This window comes from Amphibalanus amphitrite, unplaced genomic scaffold (genome assembly GCF_019059575.1).
Source record: "Amphibalanus amphitrite isolate SeventyFive unplaced genomic scaffold, NRLGWU_Aamphi_draft 000311F_arrow, whole genome shotgun sequence".
NCBI classification, from domain to species: domain Eukaryota; kingdom Metazoa; phylum Arthropoda; class Thecostraca; order Balanomorpha; family Balanidae; genus Amphibalanus; species Amphibalanus amphitrite.
Window position 1 is genome coordinate 298,521 of NW_024881806.1, and position 25,639 is coordinate 324,159.

At 49.1% G+C, this 25,639-nt stretch overlaps 1 protein-coding gene across 1 annotated transcript in view; it reads left to right on the top strand.

Annotated features, from left to right (window-relative positions):
- The first annotated feature begins 326 nt into the window (after positions 1-326).
- The window catches only part of LOC122388158 (transcription factor Sp9-like), a 56,646-nt gene continuing 31,333 nt past the window's right edge, over positions 327-25,639 (top strand). The window contains exons 1-2 of the mRNA XM_043379002.1: positions 327-672; positions 21,891-21,945. Of these exons, the coding sequence (XP_043234937.1) occupies positions 21,919-21,945 (27 nt within the window). The 5' untranslated portion in view covers positions 327-672; positions 21,891-21,918. The remainder of the gene's footprint in view (positions 673-21,890; positions 21,946-25,639) is intronic.

Below are 25,639 nucleotides of genomic sequence, written 5' to 3' on the forward strand. Positions count from 1 at the left end.
ACTGCTCCCCTCTGCCGGCCCCACCAGGCCGCCACCCTCTCGCTGCTCGATCGCGTGTCACCTGGCCGTCTCCCCGGCTATCGCCGTCTCCTCTCCCATCTCCCCGACTCCCCGTCCAGTCGCCAGCCGCTCTCAGAGCCGACTATCATATAATAAAATGACGTCACCGACAGCGGCGGCGCCGATTGGTTGTTTGTTTGACGCCATGCACCGCCGCCCGGTTTGATTATAACATGTGCGACTGTAAAGACGGTCATTACTGTCGGCCGGAATTGGGAGGTGGCTGGCCGGACGCTGGTCGGACCGCTCGCTCGCTCTCCCCCGTCAGTTTCGGTGGCGGAGCGGTGCTAGGATCGTGTGCCAGTCTCCGCGCGTGCCCCGCAGTCCGTCGCCATCGCTGCAGGGTTGTCGTTGCCGTCGCGGCGGGGCTGGATCGTCGGTGGGTGGCCGCCTCCGCGTGAGTGACGCACTGAGGGGCGGACCGGGCCGTGACGGGGCCCCGTGACGTCAGAGAGCCGCCGCGCCGCGCCGCCGACCGGTCAGCGAGCTGCGACTGACGGCGGGCTGAGCAGCGACGACAGACGGCCATCGCAGACGACGGCGACGCACCGCGACAACCGTGGCGCAGCGCGACGATCACGACGCGAGAAGGCTCGCCGCTGACGCTCTCAGGTCAGTGCCGATCATCTTTTTGTGTCCGATTCATTGCTGATGCACTGGAAGTTTGCCTTGGGAGAGTGCCACCCGTGGAAATTTACCAAAAGATGTGGACGTTCAAGGACTGGCGATCGATTAGAAACAATCGATAGAATAAGAGGCAGTCTCTGTCATGACTGACAAGTCACGATGCAGACTATATTCATTCGACAAATGTATGAATTCAGCTACAACAATCAACAGGCAAACAAAAAAGGCAAGCATAAGCTAGATTGACCACCAGTATCAGGTTTTATGTTGGGAAACTTCACATAGCAAAGATACTTTACTATGATAATAACGACAGATGACATATCTTTTGGCTTTTATGAGTATTTGTAAGCCTTTCAAATGTCTAACAAAAAGTGTCAAAAAGATGTTCTGGGTTTGCGCACCTGTGTTCGACTCTGATTAAAAACGTCAACCTGTCAGTCTGTCCGCCCGCTTAAATAGGTTATTCTGAGTCGCGCAGCACTTGTGAGGTGCCGCCGTCTGTCACCACGGCCTGTGTGATAGGCGAGCGGCGAGATGTCAGCTGACAAAATAGGGAAACCCCTACAGCTTTTCCGAGCGAAATATTTGTAGATTTTAAAACAATTTCTTGCGAAAGTATCATGAATAAATATCGAATATGATACAAAAAATGGTTAGAAACTCGTCATTTCACGAAAATCACGCCGTGCCGTCACACAGGCACATGTTTTATCGTTTTATCATCACATATAATTTCTTTAACGAGAAAAACAAACATATAGTTGAAAAGTTGTCTTACCTAATGAGCGAAGCAGGTCGATTGCAATATGGGCGGTCTAGCTGCATGAAAAATTGACCACGGAATAAAAATACAAAATCCCTTAAAATATGTATGTTATTTTTTTGTCCATTCACATTCTAAAAAGCTTACAACACACTAAATAGGTAATAACTTATAACTAATTACTGTGGGATGTAAGAACGAATTGATTTCGTAGATTTGAAAGCACGTAACGGGAAAAACTGATATCCGATGGCACCATCTGCATAACACTACGGATATCAGAGCCAGCCACTTTGTTTTCAGTTGTAAGCACATACCCATGTCCTTCCAGTATCTCCTGTAGTCTTTCCTAGCTAGCGCGACCGGGACGGGTGTGTCGGCATTTTCGGCCCGGGCCATGCCGTAAACCGCGATCGTCGGCGCATGGCGGCGGCGGCGGCGGCGTGGGCGGCGGCGGCGGTCGGCAATGGCGGCTCCTACGTAGAGGTGGTGGTCGCGTCGGCTCTGGTGGTTATTTTTAGCGCTTATCGTATCGAAATAATTTCAAACTTAAAGATATTTCAGTGAAAGAAAATACTTGACAAGATTTGGTTGCATTTTTGGTGCCTTTTGGGGATGTCAAGTCGTCTTTTTTATGCTTGAAATTAACCTTGGAATGAAATATCGAGTCATTCACCACGTTTCCATGACACGTCTAAATCGATTTAGCGAAATTTCACGTGCGCTTTTCTAGGAAACTATTTACCTTATGCAAAAAAATGAACGCATAGGTATGGTTTTAGCTAGCACCTAATCGTAATCCTATATTTACATTTTTAAATTATGCCTAAATGCTATGATAGAGCAAATCTATTTTTCAAAATCGGCTTAGCTTGTGCCATGGAAACGTAGCTACTATTTGGTATATGAATATAATTTCAAGCGCTCTATTATATTATATATACACTGGCAGAAAGCATCACAAAGCTCAGATAGGTATTTGGAGTGGAGTACCGAGCTATGCACAATTACTTTCAAATCTCACTTACACATAGGAGCTGTTATTGCATTTTATTTAGATAGACAAATAAAAAGTACTTTCGTTTAAATAAGAAAATGACTTATAGCAAAGTCGTTTTTAATGAAGGGGACATGTCATAAACTATCAAGCAATATTATATCTAACAATATTAAAGCGTCTTTTTAAAACAGTATAAACTAAGGAAATGTTCATGATTCAAGAATTCACCTTTTATTCTAAGCCGCGAAATACCTAACTAGGTACTTAGCAAAATAGCAGACCCAGAACACTGCTTTATCTTTGAGTTATTCATCACAGCTGCCAAAAAAAAAAAACAGGTGATAATAGAACGGCAAATTTGGCGAAGATTCAAATACCCTGCATTTATGACGATATGGAGCAATTTTATAAACCCAGAGTTGTGACAACGATACATCGTTCAGCAGACCCAATCAATATTACAAGCCCAAGTAACGGTCATATCATGTCCGGTGACCGGTGAGCTGTCCACGTTTCCATGGATTGGACAATATCCGAGGCTGTTATCCGAGGGCGTTGTCCACTCCACGATACATTTGGGTGGACTGCAACCCAGCCCCCCATGTCGGGGCGCCCCTCCCCCGAAATCAGTCATCCCCACACGCTAATGGAATCCCCACCCCCACCCCCACTCCACCCCCGCCTATCAGCACCAACTGGTCGGGAGAAGCAGCTTTGTATTCATTGGCTCAGAGTTAAAATCATGAAACGTTGCTCCAAGACGGTTATTGCCATCCGACATAAGTCAGACAAGGAGCAATATTTCGGTCCAGGAGCATGAGCTGTTACAAATGCATGAAAATTTTATGAATATGAATGGTGCATTAGCATGAAGATGACGACACTAAATAAGTTGAGCGTGACCCATTTCATGAAAATAAATTGAAGAAATAACTGTTATATTGCATCATAGCATGACCGTCAATCCATGTCGGTATTGTTTCTATGTAAATTAATATCTCAAAAAGACACCATCAATTTACTTGCTATAAGCTTTCATTTTTCAGTGATGTTCCCAATGTTAATTAGTAAAAAACGTTTTTAGACAATAAATGTTGGCGTGTACAAAGGCAGAGACTTTTCAGACACTTCAAATTTTAACACAAATATTATTTTTGGAAACACACAAATTTGGCTGTAACGAAACGATGATTCAGAATTGTTTGAATAAAACTTCTGACATTTTTATTTGTCTTGGTTTCCTTCTGAAGCGCATCATTCCTGATCACTTGAAGATAAAACGACCGGAGGATAACGACAGAGGCTAATCGACCCCCTCCCGAAACACCCAACCGTTGTCACATACTCTGATTGTTTGCGATGCATTGTGCCGTTATTGAATGATGCTCGCATTCTCCGTCGATGTATGGTAATTTATGGACGCCCCATCCGTTGGGACTGAAGGCGACTGTCACCCCTGAACGGTGCCACACGCGCGGAAAGTTGCCCGCATGAAAGGCCTCTCCGGCGCCTGTAGAGAGGACACAGGCACCGACCAAGGTCTCAAATGGAGCACTGAGGCAGGCGAGGTCGGGCGGGTGAGGCTCGTGCTCAGAGCGGCACAGCCTGTGTGATAGGGGATCAAACCGCGGGTCTGGCGAGCGGAGGTTCTGAAATAAATAGACTAAGTGTGATTGGGCCTATGAATTTGTTCTGTCCAAAAATGCTTATTTATTTACTTGAAAAATTTGCTAGTCCCTGGATCAGTTACCTTTACATCGGACAGAGCACACCAAATGCCTCGCCTGCTTGCTTTGGTTTAACGGCTGCCTTCTGCACGCTTGTCTTCTGCAGTCTGTAGAATCGGCACAATAAGCTTGTCGTGGGAATATCTTGCTCCAGCTTTTTACTGTCATTAAAAAAGATATTCGAAGTAGTTAGTTTAAAGGAACGCGATTATTTTTATTTCACACCTTTCGCTTCCATTTTAATTGTTTTGGAGCCTAAAAATGTTTTGAACATTTATCATGCATAGGTATATTTTTACATAAGATAAAACACGATAAAGTCCGCGTACATTTTTCGCGCACATATTATATTCGTGCCAAACTTAGCTGACTGTTTCTCAATCACCACGGATTATTTAGTCAGGGGTCGCTCCACTAATGGGCCCCGACATGTTTGGCACCGGCGGGCGTTTTTGGCCGGCCATGTCAGTGGACATGTCACCTCACCGTGACAGCTGCTCCCCTCCTCTCCCCTGGACCGTCACGCAGTTAGCAGCCCCGCTCTACCCTCCCCCGCCCTTCCGGTCACTGTCTCGCGCCATTTTTGTGACAGTCGGCCTGTGGAGTGACGCGATAATGGCCCTTATGATGTGGGCCGCGCAGTGACACAGCGGGCCAGAGTCGCGTGCAGCTGGGACAGGTAGGCGGGCCTGTTAAATCAATAGAGACCGCCGCCTCGCCGTCCGCCGTGTGCGCGCTCACAGGGGCGGCCATCGCGGCGCACCGCACCACGCCGCCGCCGGCGCCGGTGCGCCACATTCGTAAACAAAACAATTATCCGCAATTTACGGCCAACTTTGCAGGATTTTTTGCCCGTCGGGCTCTTTGGAAAATAACACGGCCACTGGCGCGGCCACCCAACTGGTCATTCTTTCTTCTGTGTGATATTGATCAGAAATAATGCCCCCAGGGAAGGTGTGTTTGTCTTTCATTGTTGCCGGCCACCCGCCGGTGCTGGGTCGTTGCCTTTCAGGCAGAGTTGCTTGTTTTGCGGTGGTGTGCGCCGCGTGGCATAAAATCATGCAATTATAATGCGTTGGGCCAATACTGGCGCGACACAATACCGAAGTGCCCACAATTTTACAAATGCCGGCCGATGTTATTTTGGCATGTGCGTCCTCCGAGTGATGGACGGCTGCACATATTTTCTCCTAACTGGACTGGAAAAAAATACGACTTCCCTGGCATAAGGATTGGCAAGAATGCCTCATAAATCGCTAACCACCTTCATTACATCCAAGAACAATATCCACTAACCAATCCGCGAGCACGAAGCTACACGACTACCTGCACGTGTGGAACAGCCCGCTACCTGCCTACCTACCACCCTGAGCGTCGCGCCTCTACAATCCCGCTTTGTTCGCTGGTTTGCCGCTCTTGTTCTTAGCCGCCCCGGAGCTCATAAATTGTCGGAGATGCACCGAAAACCTGTGGTTAGGCGGTGCGGAGCGGGCTGGGCCGCGGACCGGTGGTAATCTGCAGAGGGCCGGAGAGGAGTCCCGGACCGCGATCTGCATGGCTGTGGTCGGACCTGCTGGAAGCCAGCCGCGCAGAGCTGTCCGCCTTTCGGCGCACCGGAGGCAGACACGGCGCACCAGTGGCGAGCGCGGCGCACTTCTGCCGCCGCCGCGTCACGATCGCCTCGGTCCCACGGTGCGGCGCCGTGTTTTGCCGCGGTGCGCCGCTTTGACCGCAGGTGGTGTGTCGAGTGGTTGAGAAAACAGGCTTTTGGTTTTGGAGGGAAACAGGATGCCAGAACTGAAAGACAAGAATGGGAAACGCAAGAACGAAGAGAGGCAAGGTCAAACAGAAAAAAAATATTTTCATAGTATTGTCCCGTCGTCCAAATTCTTATCCAATATGTTCAGCTTTTAATAAACTAAATTGAAAAGCTCGGGCTGTAGGTCATATTTGTAATCAGTTCTACCTATGCGTGCCCTTCTCACTTTTCACTTGCATCCTGCACACTCGCCACGATCACACTTTCATCACGCGGCTTCTGTATCTCGCCAAACGAAGATCGACATCCCGCTGCGTGCTGTGCTGGCGATCCACCGTCAGCTGACACTGGGGCGGCGGAGGGCGGGCTGAGGATCGGCACCCCGCTGTGACCTGTCCGCGGGGCGGGCGTCCGACCGACCCCCGCCGCGCCCACCGTCCCCGCCCCCGCCCCCGCCGCACGCGACGCGACGCTACCATAGCCGCTCGCTCGCCGCTGCCGCTGTCACTGTCACTGTCTGGTGTCACGGTGTGTTCTGTGCCGTCACAGCGCGTCACAGCGCGTTACGCGGCGTCACGCTGTGTCCCGTGGCGTGGCGGCGTGTCACGCCACGTCAGGGAGAGTGGGAAGAGTGGGTGAGGTCCAGCAGAGAGTTCTGTGAATCTGTGAGCTTGGAAATTCAAGGGGTCATGGAGTACGTACCGTGAGTCGTTGTTACGAGTGAGCGAGCGCAGCGAGCGAAGCGAAGTCTTTTCAATCGGGAAGATCTCAGTATGAGCGGCCAGACCCGGCCCGGCCTGTAACGCTTTTGAGAGGCTTATGCATAACTCATCAAGCCATGGGCCGATTTACTAGCGGTAATTTTTTGTAGGGTGGCTTCATTCCTTCTACCAAGCATTGGAGTGTTTTGGATACATGTGGATGACCCCTTATGCACGTGCCACGTGCAAAACGAAGAGGAGTCAGTTTTGTAACAATTGCAATATCTCGGTAACTATTTGGCCGATTGCGCTGAAAGTTGGCATGTAGGTAGGCACCCACTAGACGATGCGTTTTCATGTGCCACAGTTGGGGTGCAGCTGCACTTGCGCATGTGCAGGGGTCGATTCCAGATCTCGAGAATGGCTAGGCCGATTGTGCTCAAACTTGGCACAGCGCTTGAGACCGTTTAGTAGGGTACCATGCACGAGTCAGTTGGAAGAAACCCCCTCACAATTCCGCACGTGCAAGGCTCACCCTCTCGCTCACTCGTTTGTCGCCCCAAAAGGCGTTTTACTGGTTCTATTTATGTTTTTCAATTCGCATTTGTGGCGTAAAATAAGGTCTTTATTTTCTTCAAAATTCTCGCTTTCATTTTGTTTTTTCTTTCTTTTGTCCCTGGAAGCGGCCATTCGTCACCGGTCAGACCGGCGTGGCCACGACAGACCCACCGTGGGAACGGGCCCGGCAGCGACCAGAGGTCCGACCGCAGCGCTCGCACCGCCGCCGCTGTGTCTGTCGCCTAGTGGTGTGTCGTGCGGCGGCCTCGCACCCACCAGTGAGGTTTTTACATAGGGTGACATACCACCACCACCGCCGCCGCCGCTGCCGCCGCCGCTGGCTTTTTCACAGCACCAACGGCCCCAAACAAACTCACGCCTTCACAAGAACGCCATGGTTACCGCCGAGACAGGAGCTACGGCCGGAACCATGGCGGTGGCAGTGTCCGGACTCGGAGCCTTACCCCTCGCCCGCACATGCCATTTTCCCATCCTAGAACGCACATGGGGGGGGGGGTGGTTGCCACCCCCCCCCCCCGCGCCATTTCGTTCCTGTTGGAGATAGAGCTTAGCAGTAAAGACCAAAAAGATTCTTTGGGAAGAGACAAATCCAACGATACCCAGTTTTACCTTCTCAGGTCAGTCATTGACCTTCCAGGTCAGGTCAAACTAAAAAATGTTGCTGTTTTAGGTCACCGTTGAATATCAAGTGTGCTGCTTATCAGATACCGATGATGATGCTGTTTTCTGGTGCCAAGCCAGCTAGAACCTCTTTGTCACACTACCCGACCAGAATTTTGCTGCTGAGGTCATTTCAGGTCAAGTTAGGTCAAGGTCAATTATATGTGTTTGTATGTCTGTGTGTGTCTGTGTGTATACTGATGTGTGCACCGATTGTTTTTGGGTCCATATTGCATGAAATCATGATATAAGAAGCTTTTACCAAAAATGCAGTCAAAAAACTTCAAAAAAAGTAAATTCAGCTTGCCTAAAACGCAATTATCTTAGATGACCTAGGTTGACCTTGACCCTGACCTTGACCCCTGTACATCGTCGGACAACATGTTCCATGATAGGTGGGAGGTAAGACTGGCAAAAAAGGCCGAAATCAGGGTGTCAAAAGCTCATAAGGCCCATGGCAAACGCAAGATGGTGAGAATTGGCCATTCGGGTCATGACATGACCTGAAAAACAAGGTCATATCTCCGAAACCAATAATCACAGAAACTTGATATTTGCAGTGGACATCAAGAAAGGATAGAGAAGCAGCTATACGAAAAATCAGCCTTCTAGCTCTAAAAATGTTGAGTGCAGAGCAGAAAGACTACCTGGGGGGTGGCAACCACCCCCCCCCCCCCATGTGCGGGCGAGGGTTACAGGAGCCGCAGCCGTACCCAGAGCCGCGGCCATGGTCGGGCCGCCACCAGTTCTCACCATTCATTGCACGGTTCATGTCCCGGGGCCATCCATTCTGGGCCGTCCGCCATCGTCACAGGGGCGGACAGCTCTGTACCGGTGACATGGACGGCCATCAGAGACGCCATTTCTCACTCGGTCAATGCGTGACATGTGCCCTGTCCGAGCCAGTCGGCCGCCTCGCCGGCGATTCGCTCACGCAGCTAGGGGTGACGATCAGCAGTCGCTGTGAAACTCCCCGTGACGGCCGGCTTACTGCTGTCACGTCAACGCAGGGGTGATTTTGTGACGGATGACGTCATATTTCAGACGCGTGACGGCCTGTCGTCGACCAATCCGATTGGACAGCGGGCTTTTTCTGCCGCGCTGCGCAGAAAAACGCCGCAGTCGACTCGAGTAAAAACGCCCGCCGTCAACCGCCACACAGGGTAGAGTTGTGCCCGACAATTACCGATCATTACGTGTTTTGTGGCGAAAAACAATTTACTAATCTGTTTTTGACGCGGCGGCTGCGACAGGCCATCGGGTGCGTGTGACGTGCATGTTCCCTGCCTTCGGTGTCGATGCATTCTTCACACAGCTTCCCTGCATGCATTACATCCACCCCTTACTTCCACCCATCCACCCACCCCTCCTCCCTTCCACCCACCGGCTCCCATCTCACGGCCGGCGAGCAGGCTGCCGAACCGGCTGTCCCGCCCCTGCCCCTCCCCCGCCCCACCCATCACGGCAAGGCCAGCGCTGGTTTGCATTTAAATTAGCCGCTTCATTAACCGTTGGGAGATGGCCGCCGCTGCTTCAGGCTTGGTGAGCGCGTGGCTGCATGCGAACGAACGACGGTGGACGGACGAATTGGACGGTGGACGGTGGATAGTGGATGGTGGACACTGGACACTGGACATAGGCAATGGAAGGATAATGTAATGGCCAGGCACCCACAATACTCTTAGTTGACGTAGGCGCAAATAGTTTTTAGTTTGAACAGCTGCAATCACTGTATGCAGAAGCAGAGCCACTTGTATGTACGGCAGCTCATCTTGCATACATATGACCATTTGCATGGAACGTATAGCAGTTCAGCGCACCGAGGCATTACGGAGTATGTGCTATCCACGCTGCAAGCCCAGTTGTAGCAGCCATGGTTGACTGTTATGTGAGTTGGGCTCAGTTGCATCTGGTGCACTTCAACGCCAGGCACCTGGCGGCTGTGGAGCGTTTGGTGGGCCGGGAGGAGGCTAAGCAATGAACAGTGCACGGAACAGCAATGGTGGCCAAATAACGGTCACGAATGGTTTAAAGACGGTTCCATGTAGACTGTGGTGTTGTTAAGCTGAATTTGAAAGAGGTGTGAACACTCGACGACCTGTCTCCCGTAGGGGTATTTATTTAGTAAGTCCAAGCCCTTTTTAGTTTTAGGTAATTCGTTTACCTGCATGTAATCAATAGAGATAAACGACATTAAAAATCAATAAAGATGTTGCCTCCTTTCACCATCAATTGGACACATCAGCTGCACGGACTCTTTGTTTTACATCACATCTCAGCCCCGACTACATACTACATTGGTAGTGCATAAATATTAAACAGCGACAAAAAAAAACATATGGCCCTGTCACTGAATTTAACCGGAACAGCCGACTAACTGAACCAACTAACTACGCGAACTGTAGCCATAGCTCACCAACTCTGACCCCAACTCTGACTCAGGAGCAATGATGCACGATCCTCAGTGGGACGTGTCAGTATCCGTTCGTGGCTAGGCATGCCTCTTCTGGCGCGATTAGCGGCGGAGCTAAACGGTCTATTGCGCTTTTGAGTTTATGACCAATGCTAGGGCGGCATAAAAATTGAAGTTTATGGCTTAGGTTGGTCTGCAAGGCACAAAAATAGAACGAGATCGCTACAAGCATTTGCGAAACACATCTCCGAAGGTTTCTGAGTTGAAGACATTTTGATCAACGTTGAATCAGGCATGCGATTCAGCTAACAAAAACACGAAGCTATGATAATCCTGGTCATTCTATTACAATGTAATGCCTCACCAACAGATATCCCCACCAAGCCCGACAACAAAAAACGACGTGAGAGGGACCACACTTGGACCAACACTTTCCAATTACGTAGGCATGTAGCTCAACTGCAAAGCTGCACGTCGGTGCCATAAGCTAGAGTCAAAATTACACATTGCCAGACAGGAAGGGCATCCCACTAATCCGTAATGTTACATTATCGCCGGTCGACTATGCCACGTTTGCTCAGTCATGCTATCACTCTTTCAGACCTGTCATTACACCAAGAGCACGACGCTTTTTGCTCTTGTTAAAATGCGCACTCTGGTCTTCATCTCCCCTCTGAAACAGCCAGCTAACATCAGTCGACACTTAACTTTTTCCCGAAGAAAATCGCGGACAGATAATTGATACGTGTAATGCTCGGAAGTCGGAGCGAGGCGGCGGACGCGGTCGCCGGGTGGCATCCCGAGTCATGTCGGGCATTGTGTCGGCACTTGTAAGACTAATACCTCGACAGTGTAATTACACCGGCAGATTAGTAAATTACCGTAATCCACCTGTACGAACACAAGAGTGACGAGTCTCGGCGGTCGAACCGGCGCCCGACGGACAGACCGCCGACCGCCCGACCGCTCCTCCCGGCTCTTCTCCCCGCCGCGGCAAAAACATGAAACGCACCGATTACACAGCGCCCCGCTGTCCAACATGAGATTATCGGCGATTACACTGGTGCTGTATTGTTCTCTGGCGTCTGACGGTGGTTGTGTCGGCGGTCGGTCCACGGCCCGTGCTCCACGCCACGAGCCGCGCACAACCTTCACTCAGCTGAACCACCGGGCGATAATTACAGTGTGACCGGGCGGACCGAACTCACGTTATACATCACCGAGAGATTTTTCTTATAATTTTGCGCCGGCGGATGCGCGCGCCGCGGTAGGGTTGACTAGGGCGCGTTTGCTGCGGTGGACGGGGGGCGGGTCGCCTTTACGGCCTGTCCGCTGTGAGGGGCCGGCCGCTTATGTTGTATGACCGGCGTACAAATTCGTACACGGTGTAATTATGGAGTGTGGGGTGTAATTTTCGACACGAAACATGGTCGTCAGAAGACGACCGCGCGCCGACCGGCACCGCGAGATGGCGAGGGACGGAGACGGAGACAGACCAGGAGAAGGAGACAGGGTATGGGGCAGGGTGAAATGGGATGTGACGGGACGGGGTAGGGTACGTAGAATGTGACGGACGGAAAACGAGCTGCCAAATGTGTGACGGGTGCCAATGTCACGAAATAATCATGAAAAAGTTCCATGGGTCATCCACGCCCCTGATTATTAGGAAACTGCACTACGTTGCCCCTTTCCAATCCCCTTTTCTTCTCTCCCGACCTGCCCTGCTACGGGGTAAAATGGTCACAGGGTGGTCATGACTCAATCGGTCAATAACATAAGCTGTCGTGTCAATGACCCCGGCACCGGCGCGGGGTGAGGCACTGAGCGCCTGCTGAAAAAAAAATATAGAAATAAGGACACCTATCTGCAAAGAAATTGATCTGGAGATCTTCATCGAAACACGGAAGGCTGCTAAGTCAGTATTGAGATGGTTGATTTGAAGGCGGAAATTCATCGAGAATGCAACTATTCGTATTTCTGTCGTAATCTTTTTTCTCAATTAGGAGAAAACACCATGACCAATGACTATAGACTACGAAACCTTTTCATCACTAGATCACTTTTAGAAAAAGAAAACTATTCAATGCACTCATACTAACCAGTTTTTCAACTCTAATCATTTACATCATACACCCCTTTGCACCCCTCTCCCCTATCGCAGGTGTATCCACAATCCCCAGTGTTGTCTCCACCCGGCATCTCCTCTCCCTTCTGTCCACAGTTGGGGCAAATTAGCCCCGCTCAGAAAAAGTCAATTGAAATTCGGAATAATGGCGCACAACGGAGCCACGTGTCGACGGCCATTGGCGCCAATTGAGGCGTGTTAGCGCGCCACGGGGGCCGCGCGGCGCGCGCGCCACGTGCGCAAAGGATAAACGCAGCGTGTGATGGGGATGGAGTTGGTACAGGAACGGATTAGGAAGCCCGACAGTCAGATTATAAAATTGGCTATATTTTCTTATTGGATGATGTTTCTAAGCGGTGAGCGATTAGCTTCAATTCAGATCATTTTTACAGGGTACCTACCGCATTTTGTTCGCGTTTGATAGAAAGTACGTACATCGGTATATTCAATGTAATTATGATATAATAAACAGCACACTTGAAGAATGGAGGGCGAGCAAAGGATTTATCTTGCTGCTTGCTCGGCTATTCTCTTCAGTTTAGCTGCACCCACCTTTGAATAAAAAGCGAAAACACATACATGAAACATGTTTGGTAATGAGCTTGAGTCATTAAGCTGAACGCAATGTTACTTAGCACTCAAGCCGCTATCATTTTCCGAGTATTCGATACCAAATTATCAGCTGTATTCATCATGGTTTGTTCGTGACCGTAATTCGTACCTACATCTTGTGACCCCACCACTAATGTAAAGTTTATTACAAACTCTGCTGGTCTAACTTGTCCCTCGCTTATGATTCATGACTTCTCGCCACATGGCCGCCACTAATTGTGGAAACAGCATCAAAAGAAAGCATTTCGGCCTCATGTTTATGCTTCGCTTCATCATTGCATTATGATTCGACACTTTGCATCCAGCTGAATGGAATTGAATTGGACGACCATTCAAGCCACCATAAGTTTACCATATGAAAATTGTTAATAACCCAGCACGCTGTCATTACTGGCACCCATGGGCCACAATTTCAGCCAAACAAATTGACAAACGTGCCCTCATGGCACCTTTGCCGACGGCAATATAAATTAACCACCCAGCACGGGCTGTCGCGGCGCCAATAGAGACATCGTCTGACTCCTTTCAGCACCGTGCCGCGAACGTCATCACCCGGCGCGGCGCGCCACCATCGCCGCACTGCAGTCCGCTGTCGTGACGTTTGTAGTTTACTTGAACAAACCGCCACTGTGCACAGTGGGGATTTTTCCGATCTAGCACGTATTTATTCGTAGAGGGCAAACCATAGGTAATATTGTAGCCAGATTGTGCACAGATGTTGGCTGGTGTGTTCTGGTGAGAATTTTACCTGTAAATGTGCATAGTCAACATAGTATAGGGGGTTCAATTGGACCCCCGGCTCAGCCGTTTGGCCCCTGATCAAGCTAGAGCTTCGCGGAAAAATCAAGCGTGCTGCCTATGACGAAATGAGGCCGAATATATCCAATTTCAAAGTCCAAGGCCATTAGTTGACTTTCCAAGTCAGTTTAATGACCCAACTAAAGCTGGGAAATCGAGACCTCTTGAAACTTCGCAAAGTTAGGGTGTTACGGGGTATTTTGGGGTGCTGATCACGAATTTCATGCTAATTTTGATCACAGATGATGTCTTCATTCATTTAGGCCAGGTCGGGTCAGGTCAGGTTAGATCAACCAGTAGGCGTCCTGCCGGCCATTCATAGCAGGTGTCACCTACTACTGATAGCTTCGTAACATGGTACGAAGGCACCAGAACTACTTCGTAAATATTCAAATGGTTGCTAAATTCGAAATCAGCACCAAAAAGTACCCTAGAAACAAGTAAAACCCGAAAAAGTGAACCAAGGTCATCAAAGGTCAATGACCTTGACTTGACCTTCACGTGACCTTATCACCCACCATAATGCATGGCACCAACATCATTTCATATATTTGAGCGTTTAAAACCACAAAAAGACTGGAAACCGCGGATAATGTGAACTGGCATACGCCGAATCACGATTCCGGCCAAACATGGTCTCGAGAAATATGCCACAGGTCAAAGGTCAGTTGGGTCAGAGTCATGAAAGTTTTAGGTTAGATGTAAAATTGATGATCTCGAGGGCACCGAAAGTTTCGTCGCGATCGGCCGCTTTTTGCGCGAGTAATTTGCGGAAAACCATAGGGTTTTATCCGACCCCTCCCCCTCCCCCTCCCCACAAGTGCAAGGGTTAATAAGGTTACGGTATGTATTATTTACACTTGTCATCCTATTCCTAATGAATGTGTCTCAGAAAATATGCTTCATATAAATCACGAAGTAAAATTATTCGCCTCTGTCCGGAACATACCTATATCGTGCTGTTTGCCCTAACGCTCCTAGAGTGGGGTGTTAAGATACTCTAATGTGAATATTCCGTGTTCAGGCAAGTTCCGGCAGCCAAACTAGGCGTTGACTTGTGCAGGAGAAAGTGGCGAATTTGATAGGATATATTTCGGAGTGGAAAAGTGTGGAAAACATTGTTGATTTCCTACATTTATTTAGAATACCATTCCTTCAACATGGTGTCTGTAAGGGTTTTTGTAAATGGCATTTTTGTGACCTTAGTAAGGTTGTGGCATACTTTCTGTTTGCCATTCCATTCCCAATAAAGGTGTCTTTCAGAAGATATGCAACTTTAAGACCTCGCAAGATTAAAACCAACAGGACAGGACAATGAAATTGAGCTATACTTTCGGGCCTTACTGAGCCCATTGAATAATCACGCATGAATGTTAACTTTGGGCGCATTTTTCCTAGTCTTGCTGTGGACATACAGATAAAACAATGTCATATATGAAAAATTCAGACATTTCTTAGCCCCACTGACACAAAAAAATAAACAAAAATCCAAAAAAGATTTTTTGAATTAACCCGCGCACCGACGGGGGGGGCGGATATCCGCCCCCCCCCCCTGAGGTTTTTCGCGAATAGCGGGAACGCCGCGAAATTTGGTATGACTATTCCCTTATCAATTTTACACATGGTGTGCAAGTTTGAACCTCCTACCTTTCAAGGTCAGGTCACCAGGTCACTTTGAATGACCCAACCTCAAGTCACTTTTTTGCAACTTTGTCACCGTGCCAGAGCTACAGTAGATGTCGGAGGCCTTTGAAAGTCGCAGGATGTTATTAGGTCATTAGTAGCTACAATTTGTATATCTCGGAATTTTGATATCGGTGACCTAAGGTCAGGTCAATTTCGCGACCTCCCCATTATAAGTCAATGGGGGAAAAATCAACTCCCTGTTTTTACCACTAAAACGGGTCGGAATGGCCCCATATACCATACATGACTTCATATACGATCAACCTTCACTACCTTGAGGTCTGTTTTGCTGTTGGGCAGCTGTGAGGTCATGTGACGTCATCAAAGGTCACCAAAGGTTTTTGGCCAATAACTCCGTACAGGAACAAGATACAGACGCGTGGATGGTCTCATTGTGTTCAGCTCGTCAAGACGCATCGAATGATATACATGATGACCTCGAGGTCACGTGACCTGAGGTCAACCTTTGACCTTGACCTTTCGAGGTCAACATATATATCATTCGATGCGGATTGACGAGAGGATCACGATGATGCCCTTAGTTTGTTCCTATCTTGACTAATTCGAAAGTTATTCGAGAAAAACTCTCTGAACATTTAGCGCCGCCATTTTCACTTTTTCGACCCCTGTGACGTCATCTTTGACCTGACCTGAAAATGACCTTTGTAAAAATTGTAGATCTTGACCGTGCGTATCCGATGCCGTTTACCGCTTGTCGCTATCTTGCTTCGTTCTCGAGATCTCAGGGGGGGGGCGGTCATCCGCCCCCCCCCCCCCCCCGTCGGTACTAAGTTGGCGCAGACCCCCGTCGGTGCGCGGGTTAATAGGCGCTAGATCGGAAAAATCCCCACTGTGCTGTGGTCTGAGCCTAATGAGGCTCAGTCATCAAACAGCGGCTATGGGGAGCCGGCCGGGTGGGAGGGTTATATCGGGGGACAAAGGGTTGCAGCGCCCCCACCTTCACCCCCGCCCCGTCCTGCCCCTGTTTCCTGCCTGGAGGCAGTATGGCTGCCACGGAGGGTCAAACGGCGGCAGTTTGTGCTTTATCGGCTGTTTTGGACTAATGACACCACCCGGTAGCTGCAGGGGTGGCGACATTGATTCAGTTTCACATTTCCTGGAAGGTGCACCGTGCATATATTCGGACCGGAGCACGATTATGCTAAACCTGGCTTATTGAGGAGCCGACTCATATCCGCTAAATGAAGCCGTATGCTGCATTTGTCGTTAAGTGTATTTATTAGATGTATCCTTAATTACTGGCATGTAGCTTATCGTTGGACAGAAATGAAGATTGCTCAGTGAATTGTAGTTGATGAAGCGAAGGCCCGCTCATGCGGCTCCCTATGGTAAATCCAAAGTGATATCCGGACTATAGTCAGTTTGTTGTTCGATTTTCCAATGAATTCACCAAACCTGCGTTTTCGGCAGGTCAAATATGATCAGCATATTTCTCGAGCATCATTCTCCGGTGCTCCGATTGGCCGGTGCTCAACGTTCATTTACCTACAGATCGTGCTCCCCGCTGATCGTGCGGAAAGAGGATGATCGAAGTTACCTACTGATTGTGCTACTGCTCGTTTAACTTTGACAGTATTACCCGCCTAACCTGATGAAGCCCTGATTGCGCAAGCAAAACAAAGTGCTGTTTCCATAAAAATATTAGATTTAAGTTTTCATGGAGATTGATGCTACTGTAAGGTTGATAACTTTGCTTTGGTTTAGGTACTCCAATTTCAATGCAGTGAAGAGTTTAAAAGTATTTATCGAGTTCCTTTGTCTTGTCACAGACTGTTTTTGCTTTCAGTTGTGTGGTTGCCGGTTGGAAAGGTTGATATGTGCCAGCAAGTTAAAAGCAAAGAAGTGTAGCAGCATAACTTTAGAAATAGCCCACTTGTTTGACTTTTATGCTTGTCGGACGTAAAAGGCTTCCCCAATCCTTGCAAAGTTATGTCCGTTGTATCCGTTTAAACGTCGTCAAAAGTCATCCGATAGCCGATAGAACGAGCCTACGCACTGAAATAACTGTGTTATGCGTGTATTTGTGCGTGTCAAGCCCTAGTTTGTCTATAAAAAGAATGGCAGTAAGTGAATAATAGGGCAGCAGCCTGTGGAACAGCTTAGAGCGGTTCTCAGCCCGTTATTTTGTGGAGAGCACGATCAGCAACTTTGCCGATCGGTCGAAAAGCCTCTTCTAAGTTATGAGATGACTGGCCAAAATATACGAGAGCGACCCAAATTGAATGGGTCGATTAATGATAATTAATTGTCGAATAAGAAATTTGAGAATGGCACGGGTCTACAATTAGAGCTTGTTTGGGTGGATGGATATGAAAGGTGGAAGTGAAATAGTTTATTTGGTCTCTGCAGAATCTGATGAGCACTGATCTGGCATTGTAGGGTGATTACTTGTTTGCGTGATCGCTCACTTGCCAAAGTTTGAACATGTGGTACGGTTACAACTCACAAGTTGTCCGTTCCCAGCTAGAAGTTACTATTTTTCAAGGCGATGCCATTTTTTTAATTTGATGCCTCAATATTTCTAAAGGTCTCTGCATTACAAAAAAAAAAATCCCGCTCTGTATATTCAAAAGAGGTAGAAGGGTCCACAACACAATTAACTACCGGATATCATAAGATTCAACAGCCGTTTCTCATATGGACCTGAAACAACTGAGTTTAAATCGTCAAGAGTAACAGCGTTCGTACAGTGCGCCTTCCTACTTACTCCCCTCCCCAGTCTTCCGAAGGATCAGACACTTTATTTCCTAAAAACCTCGCCGCCCGTCTCTAGGGACCATAGCCGTTCTGTTTGCCAAGCGCCGCTAATAGAGGACCGCCCACTCGGTTCAGGCCCTGTGGCCGCACGTTTCCCATTATATCGCGGTCAGGGGTTAACGTGCATTAAATTCACCGGCCTGAGAGAGAGAGAGAGAGAGAGAGAGAGAGAGAGAGAGAGAGAGAGAGAGAGAGAGAGAGAGAGAGAGAGAGAGAGAGAGGGAAAGAGAGAGTTAATGAAAAATAGAGAGATAGAAGAGGAAGAGAGCGAGAGAGAGAGAGAGAGAGAGAGAGAGAGAGAGAGAGAGAGAGAGAGAGAGAGAGAGAGAGAGAGAGAGAGAGAGAGAGAGAGAGACTGAAAGAAAGAAAAAGAGATTGTGAGAAAGAGAGAGGAAGAAATAGCAGAGAGCGAGAGTGAGAAAAAGAGAGGGGATGAGAGAGAAAGATGGAGACTGAGAGAGTGAGAGAGAGAGAGAGAGAGGACACGCGCCCGGCAGCGGGAGCGGCGGCAGAGCGTCGGAGCGGCCCGGCGCCGCCGAGGCCGGCCGTCGTCCATAATTGCTACGTGTCCTCCCCCCGGCGACGTCGACGAGACGGCCGTATTCTTACGGCGTTTCCATTTATCATAATGCGAGAGATACGTGCCACGATCACCAAAGAATGCCCTAATGCTATTGTAATGGGCCGACCGCGAGATGCGTGGCGTGGGGTGTGTTGTCGGGTGGGGAGAGGAAGAGGGAGGGAGGGGCGACCCGTCCGGTGTCCAGTCTCGATTACGGCTCGATTCAGGGTGGTGTTTTGTTGGCGCCGCCTTCCAATGTGTCTTCTGACGGAGATCTGATCCATAAATAAGGGATGATTAGTCCCTCGGGGTTGACCGCTGGGCTGGAACCGCTGGAGGTGGAAGTTTATCAGAGCGACAGAGAAACGGCAATTTTGTTTTGAAATCACAGATGGATAGTTATCAGTCACAGTTTGATATGCCTCTGTCGTTTTATAATCTACACGTATTTACTCCTGCTACACTGATGCGTAACACAATAAAACAACAGTTTTTTAATCAAATATTTAGAATTGCATTACTTTACGAAAGAATGAAATGTTTCGGTACTCAGAAGAAAATCAAGTTATCACATGCAGTTTTGACGTGCTCAAAGGCTTCTCCATTTCCTTTTAAACATATGGAGTCAACGTCTAATAGAATTGGGCATTTTGTTCTTTCATCACAAACAAACAACTATTTTTGTTGAGTTTTAATCATGCAGGGAATAAACGCTGTTTTTCCTTCAAATTTTGTTAGCACTTTTCAGTCGTCTTTTTTTTTTACTATCACATTTTTTGCTGAGTCATATCCAAAATGTACTATACGAGCCTCCGTCACCGCGTCTGCCTTGTAAACGAGTGCACCCTGTCATCATCGAAAATCAATTATGTGCCGATGATTGATCATTTTCCAGCATTGTCAACAGCCTGCAGCGACTCCGGTCCTTTGTCTGAGTGTGGTTCCTGGCGAGTGTGTGGTTCTCACCGGTTTCCGTGGGTTCTCACCAGTCTGTCTGTGGTGTGGTGTTGGGCCGCCGCTCCGCCATTGAGTCACGGCGATCGATAGGGGGCCGGGCGGCGGTGGGCTGGGTACCTAAGGGTAGGGCGGTGGGACCTAGAGGCCAAGCGGCGCGGCGGACGGAGGGTGGGGTATAGGGGTAGGGTGGTGGTGGTGGGACCCGGCGGCGCGGCGGTGGGGTGACGACTGTGGGGTATAGGGCTGGTGGGACCGCCTGGTGGATGGTGGGATCCCAGCCTAAACCGAGCAGTAATGTGGCGGTGGGATGGTAGGGCCAGGAGGTGGGTTGATGCGGTCAGTCCGAAGCATGATATGATATAGATAAAGACATCAGTAATGATTGCTTGGTTCGGAAAATAGATCGACATAGGTGGCTCTCATTTTTGCTGCGACACTTATCTTGCATGGTGAAAGGCACAAAGCACAGCAATATTGAAGTCCAAGCACGGATTGGAAACGTAAACGATTATGACGTTACCTGAATAAATAATCCAGCCGTTCTTCAAAAAATGATCACCACAACTGCAATTAATGTGACTCAGAGCAGTGCCATTAATTATCAATGTGCCTATTATCACGTCAGCAAAGACGTTGCAGCATGATTTATCATTCCACCCTTATACACCAAGCAAAAGCAACATCATCAATATCGGTAGCATCAGGAACACAGCACAACCGGTAAAATTGCCGCCTCACTTAACGTTTTGCCTGCAAGGTAGAATCATTTACAAATAATTAACAACAGTGTATGACAAATCAGATGGGGTTCCTAAAGTCTGATAAATATTGTTTACAAAATGTTTTATTAATCAGCAATAGAATATTCAATTATTATTAGCGTATCGATAAAATCTGGATGAGATAGCTATCCTGCTAAACTTCCATCACAACCCGGAGGCCCAATAGGTCCCTCTCCCCGCCCCCCCCCCCCCTCAATCACCCCCTGCGGCATTATTTATCTTCCTCCCCACGATGATACGGGCCACCCAGGCACAATGCAATTTGTCCGCAATCTGTCGCGCGGCAGCCAATGCTACGCCTGATTACGTCAAGTGGCAATAGCGCGGTTTGTGCTTGTGTGAGCGCTGGTGTGTCTATGGGGGTCCTCAGAGAGGCAGCGCGACCCCCGCGCGTGTGAGGGTACTTAGTGCTCGGGATAGATGACCCCCTGGGGAGCGCTCTCCCAGTCAGAGGGGAGACAGCCGCGCCGCTGCCGGTGTCAGGTGGTCGATTGGAGAGATGATGTTTTCATTAGCGGTCAGACGATGAATGGTAGGGGGATTATCAGTGGGGAGCGATATAAATATGACGAAACTATGAGCACGCAAATATCGTGGCTTATGGGCTATGGCTATGTGATTTCTGAGGCCAAAGAGCATTCAAATAAGCAGCAATTATAGGTGTTTGGCTGATAAAGTATATCAGAACTTTAGTGCATATTTTAAATGGTTTTAAATTTATGCACTTCAGTTTAAGCCGTGGACTGCCACAAGAGATAAAATGTGAGCAGAATTTATAAGCCACCCGATCACCAATCGATTTAACTGGTCTCAGGAATATTTCAGCGTTGTCCCCGTCCGGCGTTCGGTTCCCCGTCAACCCTGCCCCCTAACCATCTGCGGTCACCGGCGCGAAATGACTCCTGATTATGACCGGCGGGGACGGACCCCTGAGCCCCCCTTCCCAGAGGGGTCACCTCGCCCCCTCAGAGATCAATGTGACTAACCCGGCGCACCAGGCACTGATTACGGCGCACCACAGGCTCACAGCCGCGCCGCGCCGCGGATAAAGGGTAATCCGTCCCGGCGACACCCGAGTCTCATTGTGTGCCGCACCCGCAGTCATTGTGACGTCATCTGGGCGTCATTATGACGTCACAGGAGCCATTGTTGGCTCGTTAGTGGATGGCCTGTTAGCGGATCAGCTCGTTGGTCTAATTGGTAACGCTATCGGTCTCAGTGCACCTGCTCCGGGTGGGTACTGCAAGGCTCCATGCTAAGGGGATGTTATCTGATCGTGGTATCTCGCTCTGTTACAGATATAGGCTAGAGTGGAGAGCACCAGCCATGGAGCCGGCACTGCTTCGACATCTGGTGAGTAGCGAGGGTACAGAGCGCCACGTGTGTTGGGGTGTGAGGATGGCCCTCGGCGGTGCCACGTGCACGTGTGAGGCGCGTGAATGAGCGCCTCTGAGTTGCGCGAAGTGCTATGATGTGGTCGACAAGACCCGCTGAAGACGTAGCGAGCGTGCATTCCAACATGCGTAAATATTATGCGGGCTGCTGATTTATCAGGGCTGCTTTGTAAAATGCCATTTTATTCCAAGCCCAGAAAGTAATCGAGAACTCTAGCATACCAGCTGTAATTTCCCAACGAAAGGAAACTGGGACCGTTCCTCCATCGTTCCTTTGCTACTACGCTTCCAAACACTGTTGACAACGCATGTACGCTTTCTCGGTCGTCGCGTCCCAAACACCCGAAACACCTGGTCACACAGTTTTCCGAACCTCTGTCTCGCCATGAAGACATCACTGGAGCATTGGCGCACAGCGCTCGGCGCACATTGACGCGCATCATTTGTCTCACAGCGACATTTGCGGCGCGGCGACAGAGCGCCACCAATCATCGACAGTGCGCCACGTTCGGCGCTGCCAGCGCGGCGTCACGGTCGGCGCGCGCGCGTCACAAACGCCGCCGTCGTGCCGTCGTTTGTCAGCGGACAGTCGGGTGCGGAAAATCGTTAATCACCTCCGAGCGAGCCGTTCGTTCTCGTGTGTAATTTTCGCGTTTAAGGGCGCCGTGGTGCGGCGGTTATGTGCCGCTCACTACGGCATCGGCCTGCGCGACAGAATTGAAACAAATGACAATTATTATCGCGCTACGAGGGGTCGGGTGTGACGTGTCGGGTAATTAACTGCTTACCGTGGGCGGCCGGGTCATGCATGAACCCTCGTTTAGCACAAAATTTGACTTGCCAGCGTATGTGGTAGATTGAAGCGGGCCGCGGGGGCAGCATGGAGACTGCAGCAAAGTGGGGCGTGCGCAACAGAAACGTCAATTGTACGAGGGGGTATCGAAAAGTTCTGATCATCACCATGAATTAGATGTGATAGAAGTTTGATTTTTTTTACATGATGTTCATTACTCCTTTACAAGTCACCACACACGACCGCAAACCTATTGCATCGTTTCTTGAGCTGCCTCAGGCGGTCATTGCAGGACCCTCGCACTGTCCCGTAAATCACTGCTCCACCTCATCAATGACGTCATTTCTGTCCTTAAATCACCGGCCATACTGTGGATTCTTCATCTCCCGTAACAATTAAGAGTCAGTTAATACCTGGTCAGGTGAATTTCTTAGATGCGGTAGGATTTAATGTCCACATCATGTAGTTTCTTCAATCGCAGCTCAGGACGAATGGGCGGGGGCACTGTCAGTGCGGATAAAACGTCTTTCTTGGTCTTTTTGGCGGCGATTCTGCTTGAGGCAATCTCGCAACTTCTTCAAAAGTGTGCAGTAGTGCTTGCTTATTATTATCCGACCATCATCAAGACAGTCGGTAATGACTATCCTACGCCAGATCCACAACACTGATAGCATTGACCTTCCATATCGGCTTCTGCATCTTCGCCTTTTAAGAAGGACAGATGTGCCGTGCTTAAACTTCTTGATCATCTTTTTGTCTCTGGATCATGCACATAGACCCAGCATTCGTCACAAGTCATCAAATGATCGAAGATGTCTTCAATTTCCTAAAAAAGACCTGGTTTTCATTTCGAAAGGCCAAGACGCATTTTTCTCTTGAACAAAGAAGACACATGAACTTCTAAGCGGGCTGACTCCTTTATCGTCTATAGTTCTTCGCTAATAATATTTTCAGGCGCTGCCAGCATTGAGACCTTTCTGTTGCACAATAATCTGAAAGTCCACACGACGATCTGTAAGGATGAGGTCCTCCACTTCCTTCACAGTCACCACCTTGTCAGTCACTGGTAGTCACTCACTTCTTGACTCCCCTGCAAGGGCCATGCAACCAAGTTGAAAATTATTTCTTCATTTTCGGTAAGTGCATGAGATGGGCTTTCCTCGCCATAAACTAATTTCACGTTCTTGCTGTATTTTCTTAGTGTGATACCGTTTCAAATGCATTAGTTGGATGACGGTTCGGTCCTCAATGGGCCCAATACTCGTCTTTTTTACTTCTAAGTCTCTCCTATATAAGATAAAACCACTTCTCAGGATTCTCTTTGCGGGAGCCTTGTTCTTAAGAACCAAATATACTACCAACCAAAAATCATCAAAATCGGTCTATATCTTCTATGTGATGATCAGAACTTTTCGATACCCCCTCGTAGTCTGGGGTTTCCCAGAATTTATCGGGCCTGCTCGCCAGCTTTTTTCCTTCTTGGTAAGCTCAACATTGCATTTATGCTAGCTTCAGCTGAGTTTCATATGTTCATTTTTATATGAACTCTGACTCGCCTGATTTGCCTGAATGCCTACCCGCTTCCCCGCCGGCCAATTTAGTGAGTCGGCCGTTCCTGTGCCCGGGCCGCCGCTCGGGTCAATCTGCCCGGCTGCGGCCGGGCCCACCATTCCACCGTTGCCGGGGCCATCTTGCGTGGCGGCCGCGGCCCGGGGCGGATTGACTTCAATACGTTCCCGGAGCAATAATTGCCCGTAATTCGTCGGCCGCGCCGGACCATTAGGTGGGCAATTTTCCGCCGGTCGCGGACCGAAACTCAGCCGTCCGAACCGGCCGGCGGCGCAGCTGATTGGCTGCAATCATCGTGACGTCATTGAGTGACGTCTCAACAGCCGGAGCAAGCCGTCAATGCGCTCGTAGGATAAGCTCCTGTTGTCCAAAGCAGCGTTCGGTCATGATGCTCGCGATAATCGCGGCCGCGAAGAGGCGAGATTGAGACTGAGCCTCTGCATCCCGCTGGTGTGACGCCGGAGTCGAGAGGTCGGTGGGTTTTTAGGACCCCCATCATCATCATCCACATGCGAAGTAGATCAGTTAACTGCACGCGAATCGCTCATGATGTACCCAAGGATGCATAGAATGCACTCAAGCGACCACCGTCAGATGGACTCTCCTCCGGCGGTCCGACTTTGGCTTATACTCGCCATCATTTTCATGACCTATCACGCATGGAAATCATTCATTAATGTCGTTGATTGGCGAGCAGTTGCTCGTGAGGTCTGAGCCGGGAACTGGCAGCGCTAGGTCGCTGGGCGCCGGTTTCCGGGCCCGGGACGGACTCCCACAATTCAGCTGAACAGTCGAACGGTGCTGTGTCCGGTAGCTTGTTGTGATCGCCATCAGTGGGTTTCGCAGGGCGCTCGTTGTGGTAGAGAGTTCGACCGCTAGCTTGAACCGCGTATTTACCCAGGGTGATTATATGGAAAGGTCGAGTTCAACTATATCAATGGAAATAGGCTGTTGTCATGCAGAGCTGGAAATTGGACAGCAATTCGCTCTAATAAGGGCATAATATGCATATTTAACGCAACGATAAACAAACAAATAAATTGAATCATAAATCAAACTCGCAATATTTTAAACGCCATCTTCGTGAACTTGTTTTCATGCGATTTATGTAGCTCCTCTATTACTAGTCAAAAGGCGTAATAATGGCACAGCTGTGCGCTTCGTTTGTCTTTTATATAATACAGTTATTGAAACTTTTTATCAAACGTTTGCTTGCTTGTATAATGCAGTTATCGAAACTTTTTATCAAACGTTTCCAGGCCTGTACCTGTACTTGCCGGTCTGTACTTGA